The sequence below is a fragment of the Nerophis lumbriciformis genome, linkage group LG03 (genome assembly GCF_033978685.3).
Source record: "Nerophis lumbriciformis linkage group LG03, RoL_Nlum_v2.1, whole genome shotgun sequence".
NCBI classification, from domain to species: domain Eukaryota; kingdom Metazoa; phylum Chordata; class Actinopteri; order Syngnathiformes; family Syngnathidae; genus Nerophis; species Nerophis lumbriciformis.
In genome coordinates, this window is record NC_084550.2 from 319,429 (window position 1) to 327,500 (window position 8,072).

The 8,072-nt window shown below is 34.8% G+C and overlaps 1 protein-coding gene across 2 annotated transcripts in view; it reads left to right on the forward strand.

Moving 5' to 3' along the window:
- Positions 1-8,072, forward strand: part of antxr2a (ANTXR cell adhesion molecule 2a) — a 116,552-nt gene that overhangs the window by 18,610 nt on the left and 89,870 nt on the right. For both annotated transcript variants that reach the window (XM_061931187.2, XM_072912383.1), the window contains 5 exons: positions 6,196-6,267; positions 6,328-6,409; positions 6,473-6,577; positions 6,646-6,714; positions 8,005-8,072. The exon at positions 8,005-8,072 is cut by the window's right edge and continues 13 nt beyond it. In XM_061931187.2, the coding sequence (XP_061787171.2) occupies positions 6,196-6,267; positions 6,328-6,409; positions 6,473-6,577; positions 6,646-6,714; positions 8,005-8,072 (396 nt within the window). The remainder of the gene's footprint in view (positions 1-6,195; positions 6,268-6,327; positions 6,410-6,472; positions 6,578-6,645; positions 6,715-8,004) is intronic.

Here is an 8,072-nt window from a genome sequence, read left to right on the forward strand (position 1 = left end):
CATCCAACGTACACAAGTCACATGATGTCACAACCTCATCCAACATACACAAGTCACATGATGTCACAACCTCATCCAACATACACAAGTCACATGATGTCACAACCTCATCCAACATACACAAGTCACATGATGTCACAACCTCATCCAACGTACACAAGTCACATGATGTCACAACCTCATCCAACGTACACAAGTCACATGATGTCACAACCTCATCCAACGTACACAAGTCACATGATGTCACAACCTCATCCAACATACACAAGTCACATGATGTCACAACCTCATCCAACGTACACAAGTCACATGATGTCACAACCTCATCCAACGTACACAAGTCACATGATGTCACAACCTCATCCAACATACACCGTGTCACAAGTCAATTTACACACAAAGATTTAGTAAATGTTTATTTACATATCTTAATTGTTTCTAAACAGTGTCTGAAAACAAGGCAGTAAAACGGTGGATCAAACAAAACAGAAGTCATGGTCATGGAGCCACTAGCTGCGCAAGCTAGCTCTCCAATCAGCGAAACAGACTCAAAAACGCCACGCTGATGTTTTGGTGAATTTACTGAGGAATTTGTGAAAGTGAAACAATACAAAAAGAATGTTATTGTAAGTTAATACTACTCACACAGACACTCGTAAACGTGTTAGCATATTAGTAATGCGAACCAGGCTAACATTACATGAAGATAGCATGTACAAATATGCATGACAACACTCCTCCAGACATCACACATGGGACGCATTAGTGAGTCAGAATAGTTTTAGTTATATTGTAAAACTAATGAATGAAGAATCCATACGAGTAGAAACGCTAAGGACGGCCAGGAGACAGAAATGCACTTTTACTTCCTGTTCAAAGCTTTAAACCGCAGGGAACACTTGCAGGCGTTCACCCGGCAGCACCTGCACTGCGCAATCTCGTCCAAAAGGTGGCGCCATAGCACAAACAATAACAGGCCATTTAAGTGTATTTACTGAAAACTGTTTGCTTTATGCACCGTCAGCTAAGAAACATCCATAAATTAGCTGCACCAGTTTATAAGCCGCAGGGTTCAAAGCGTAGGCTTATACTCCGAAATGTATTATTAAATGTGTACTATGGCAGGTACATACCATGTGAGTCATGGCAGGTACATACCATGTGACTCATGGCAGGTACATACCATGTGACTCATGGCAGGTACATACCATGTGACTCATGGCAGGTACATACCATGTGACTCATGGCAGGTACATACCATGTGACTCATGGCAGGTACATACCATGTGACTCATGGCAGGTACATACCATGTGACTCATGGCAGGTACATACCAGAGTAGACTATAAAACCCTCTAAAACATTTAAAAAGTACCAAAAATACTTCATTTACATGTCATGACCTGAATATCAACAAGTAATAGCGATATTGTTATTATGAGCGCTAACACAGAGGAACTACTTTTAGCAGCACAGAGAGCTAACTAGCTAATGCTGCTATATTGACATACTGAACTTGCCTCGAAGTTAATAAAAGTTAATTCTAGATAATAAATCAAGCCTAGAAGGTTGTGGACATAAACCCACAAGTAACTCATTTTATATATTTTTTGAAATACTGGTATTTATTGTGTATATATTGTACCTGCTGATGGAGATACAGATTTTTTTAAAAGTCTGATACTGATATACGTCAAAATGACAAATGTCAGCGCCGCGTCTAAGTATTTAACAATTTTTTTGCCTTTTATGTTGTGGACTACAAAGTGAAACATGAAATAAAACATATTTATTATGTTGTCTGATAATTCATGATAAAGAATATGTTTATTAAGGCCAATAAAATAAAACATATTTATTATGTTGTCTGATAATTCATTATAAAGAATATGTTTATTAAGGCCAATAAAAGAAAACATATTTATTATGTTGTCTGATAATTAATTATAAAGAATATGTTTATTAAGGCCAATAAAATAAAACATATTTATTATGTTGTGTGATAATTCATTATAAAGAATATGTTTATTAGGGCCAATAAAAGAAAACATATTTATTATGTTGTCTGATAATTCATTATAAAGAATATGTTTATTAGGGCCAATAAAATAAAACATATTTATTATGTTGTGTGATAATTCATTATAAAGAATATGTTTATTAGGGCCAATAAAATAAAACATATTTATTATGTTGTGTGATAATTCATTATTAAGAATATGTTTATTAGGACCATTAAAAGAAAACATATTTATTATGTTGTCTGATAATTCATTATAAAGAATATGTTTATTAGGGCCAATAAAATAAAACATATTTATTATGTTGTGTGATAATTCATTATAAAGAATATGTTTATTAGGGCCAATAAAAGAAAACATATTTATTATGTTGTCTGATAATTCATTATAAAGAATATGTTTATTAGGGCCAATAAAATAAAACATATTTATTATGTTGTGTGATAATTCATTATAAAGAATATGTTTATTAGGGCCAATAAAAGAAAACATATTTATTATGTTGTCTGATAATTCATTATAAAGAATATGTTTATTAGGGCCAATAAAATAAAACATATTTATTATGTTGTGTGATAATTCATTATAAAGAATATGTTTATTAAGGCCAATAAAAGAAAACATATTTATTATGTTGTCTGATAATTCATGATAAAGAATATGTTTATTAGGACCAATAAAAGAAAACATTTATTATGATGTCTGATAATTCATTATAAAGAATATGTTTAGGGCCAATAAAAGAGTTTGGGCCCCTGCTGTAGAGCGGGGACATAACTCTGAACATGAATGTAATATCATATCGCTGGCAGATCTGCTGTCACCATGGCAACAATAATCTTGTATAAGATAGAGATTGATTATCAATGACAATATTTGGCATTTCTTTCTACGACAGAACTAGATCAGCAGATACAGTGTCTACTCATATGATACCAGACAGTATTTAGTATTACAAAGTAGATAGTAGTAACTACACGTCGACCAATTATCCACACCAATATTTGGCTTTTGATGTGTGTCGGTATCTGACGTTGTTTTTCTTTTCTAATGTATCCAAACAGAAGTAGATGAGCAGATACAATGTCTACACATATGATACCAGACAGTATTTAGTATTACAAAGTAATTAGTGAAGTAACTACACGTCGACCAATTATCCACGCCAATATTTGGCTTTTGATGTGTGTCGGTATCTGACGTTTTTCTTTCCCAATGTATCCAAACAGAAGTAGATGAGCAGATACAATGTCTACACATATGATACCAGACAGTATTTAGTATTACAAAGTAGATAGTAGTAACTACACGTCGACCAATTATCCACACCAATATTTTACTTTTGATGTGTGTCAGTATCTGACGTTTTGTTTTTCTTTCCCAATGTATCCAAACAGAAGTAGATGAGCAGATACAATGTCTACACATATGATAGCTAGTAATAATCACTGCTCCAGCATGAGAACACTTTCTTAGTCACACTCAGCTGTTGTCCAGATGTTTACTGACATGTTATAAATCACTTTGCTGCAAGTCAATATAGTTTATATGATTTATATCGTTAATATGGTGAATATGGTTTATATGGTGAATATGGTTTATATGGTGAATATGGTTTATATGGTTAATATGGTGAATATGGTTTATATGGTGAATATAGTTTATATGGTGAATATGGTTTATATGATTTATATGGTTTATATGATTTATATGGTTTATATGGTGAATATGGTTTATATGGTGAATATGGTTTATATGGTGAATATAGTTTATATGGTGAATATGGTTTATATGATTTATATGGTTTATATGATTTATATGGTGAATATGGTTTATATGATTTATATGGTGAATATGGTTTATATGGTGAATATGGTTTATATGGTGAATATGGTTAGTATGGTTTATATGGCGAATATGGTTTATATGGTGAATATGGTTTATATGGTGAATATAGTTTATATGGTGAATATGGTTTATATGATTTATATGGTTTATATGATTTATATGGTTTATATGGTGAATATGGTTTATATGATTTATATGGTGAATATGGTTTATATGATTTATATGGTGAATATGGTTTATATGGTTAATATGATTTATATGATTTGTATGGTGAATATGGTTAGTATGGTTTATATGGTGAATATGGTTTATATGGTGAATATGGTTTATATGGTTAATATGATTTATATGATTTGTATGGTGAATATGGTTAGTATGGTTTATATGGTGAATATGGTTTATATGGTGAATGTGGTTTATATGGTGAATATGGTTTATATGGTGAATATGGTTTATATGGTTTTTGTGGTGAATATGGTTTATATGGTGAATATGGTTTATATGGTGAATATGGTTTATATGGTGAATATGGTTTATATGGTGAATATGGTTTATATGGTTAATATGATTTATATGATTTGTATGGTGAATATGGTTAGTATGGTTTATATGGTGAATATGGTTTATATGTTGAATATGGTTTATATGGTGAATATGGTTCCTGCAAGTGAATATGGTTTATATGGTTTTTGTGGTGAATATGGTTGCTGCAAGTGAATATGGTTTATATGGTGAATATGGTTAATATGGTGAATATGGTTTATATGGTGAATATGGTTTATATGGCGAATATGGTTTATATGGCGAATATGGTTTATATGGTGAATATGGTTTATATGGTGAATATGGTTTATATGGTGAATATAGTTTATATGGTGAATATGGTTTATATGGTGAATATAGTTTATATGGTGAATATGGTTTATATGGTGAATATGGTTTATATGGTGAATATGGTTAATATGGTGAATATGGTTTATATGGTGAATATGGTTCCTGCAAGTGAATATGGTTTATATGGTTTTTGTGGTGAATATGGTTCCTGCAAGTGAATATGGTTTATATGGTTTTTGTGGTGAATATGGTTGCTGCAAGTGAATATGGTTTATATGGTGAATATGGTTAATATGGTGAATATGGTTTATATGGTGAATATGGTTTATATGGCGAATATGGTTTATATGGCGAATATGGTTTATATGGTGAATATGGTTTATATGGTGAATATGGTTTATATGGTGAATATGGTTTATATGATTTATATGGTTTATATGATTTATATGGTTTATATGGTGAATATGGTTTATATGGTGAATATAGTTTATATGGTGAATATGGTTTATATGGTGAATATAGTTTATATGGTGAATATGGTTTATATGGTGAATATGGTTTATATGGTGAATATGGTTTATATGGTGAATATGGTTCCTGCAAGTGAATATGGTTTATATGGTTTTTGTGGTGAATATGGTTGCTGCAAGTGAATATGGTTTATATGGTGAATATGGTTAATATGGTGAATATGGTTTATATGGCGAATATGGTTTATATGGCGAATATGGTTTATATGGCGAATATGGTTTATATGGTGAATATGGTTTATATGGTGAATATGGTTTATATGATTTATATGGTTTATATGATTTATATGGTTTATATGGTGAATATGGTTTATATGATTTATATGGTGAATATGGTTTATATGGTGAATATGGTTTATATGGTTAATATGGTTTATATGGTGAATATGGTTTATATGGTTAATATGGTTTATATGATTTATATGATTTGTATGGTGAATATGGTTAGTATGGTTTATATGGCGAATATGGTTTATATGGTGAATATGGTTTATATGGTGAATATGGTTTATATGATTTATATGGTTTATATGGTGAATATGGTTTATATGGTGAATATGGTTTATATGGTGAATATGGTTTATATGGTGAATATGGTTCCTGCAAGTGAATATGGTTTATATGGTTTTTGTGGTGAATATGGTTGCTGCAAGTGAATATGGTTTATATGGTGAATATGGTGAATATGGTGAATATGGTGAATGTGGTTTAAATGGTTGGTGAATATGGTTTATATGGTGTATATGGTTTAAATGGTTGGTGAATATGGTTTATATGGTGAATATGGTTTAAATGGTTGGTGAATATGGTTTATATGGTGTATATGGTTTAAATGGTTGGTGAATATGGTTTATATGGTGAATATGGTTAATATGGTGAATGTGGTGAATATGGTTTAATGGTTGGTGAATATGTTTTGTGAGCCTGGCTGTGGTCCCTAAAAAGATGTTGTTGTTGTTGCAGTCCCAGCATGAGAGTGTCCTTCATCGTCTTCTCCGCCCAAGCTCGCGTGATCCTCCCGCTGACAGGAGACAGGTAAAGTGCACCTGTAACATCGCCATGGCAACGCTCCATGAGGACCGTGTGGTGTGGCAGGTACCAGATCGAGGAAGGCCTGGAGAAGCTGCGAGGCGTCAAGCCGGCCGGCGAGACGTACATGCACGAGGGCATCAGAGAGGTCGGCCATGTTTCTTGTTTCAACCCCCCCCTCCCGCTGCATTGTGACCTCTGACCTCCGCAGGCCACAGACCAGATCCAGAAGCAGACCACCAAGTCGTCCAGCATCATCCTGGCGCTGACGGACGGCAAGCTGGAAGTGTTTGTTCACGAGCTCACCGTCAAGGAGGTCAGACACTTCCTGATTGTGGACGCCATCTTTGTTTGACTTAACTCTAACCCTTTCTTTCGTGGCAGGCCGACCAGGCCAGGATGTACGGCGCTCGCGTCTACTGCGTGGGCATCAAGGACTTTGACGAGCAGCAGGTGACACTCACCCTCTCATTTGCATAATACACACCAAACACTCTATTCATCCATTCACATCCCAATCAATCGTCTACTGCGTGGGCATCAAGGACTTTGACGAGCAGCAGGTGAGAGAGCCCACACTATTTGTGGCAGTGTGGGACTCATCCTCTCATTTGCATAATCCGCCATCACACACCAAAAACCCAATTCATCCATTCACATCCCAATCAACAATTTCACTCATCCTGCTTCTACTTCCATTCATTGCTTTCAAAAAGTATATATATATATATATATATATATATATATATATATATATATATATATATATATATAGATATAATTTTATTGTTATTGATAACTTAACTTTGATAAACTTATGTACTGAGGAGTGTTAGCTTGTTAGCTAGCTTAGATGCTAACATGAAAACAAGAGACATTACTGTCTTTCCCCATTAAAAAATGTCATACTCCAAACTAAACTTGTATGAACAGATTACTAAAATATAGTATTCACATTGAACATAAACTACTAAGATACAGAGAAATGTACTCCTTTGAAAGAATAAACTTGCATTATTATATATTTTTGCTGTCAGAAAATCTTGTCAGTCATGTGGTTTATGGGCAATAATTTGAGGTGTCGACCTTACAGAATTTCCCAGAATGCTTCATTTGACCCACCAGACGCCATGTAAACATTCAGTGAGGCCTTCAGGGACTGATCATACAGTTTGTACATTCAGTGATGCCTTCAGGGACTGATCATACAGTTTGTGCATTAAGTGATACCTTCAGAGACTGATCATACAGTTTGTACATTCAGTGATGCCTTCAGGGACTGACCATATAGTTTGTGCATTCAGTGATGCCTTCAGGGAGTGACCATGCAGTTTGTACATTCAGTGATGCCTTCAGGGACTGATCATGCAGTTTGTACATTCAGTGATGTCTTCAGGGTCTGATCATACAGTTTGTACATTCAGTGATGCCTTCAGGGACTGACCATACAGTTTGTGCATTCAGTGATGCCTTCAGGGACTGATCATACAGTTAGTATATTAAGTAGTACAACATGAGTGGTCAGTGTGTGGCGTTCCAACATGGCGTCCTGTGTGTGTGTGTCCCCCCCCCCCCCGTAACCATTGGTTACCACCCGGCGCCTGTTAAGTCCTGAACAAAGGCAACATTGGTCCCAGTTTGTGAAGTGTTTGCGGCCATCTGCCGCGGCGCCTGCTGCCCCGTGCTTAGAGAGCTGCGACGCTGGCTGGCGGTGAGGTGACTCCTCCGCTCTTCTCCCCGCAGCTCGCCGACATCGCCGACACCAAGGACCAGGTGTTCCCCGTCAAAGATGGCTTCCACGCGCTCAAAGG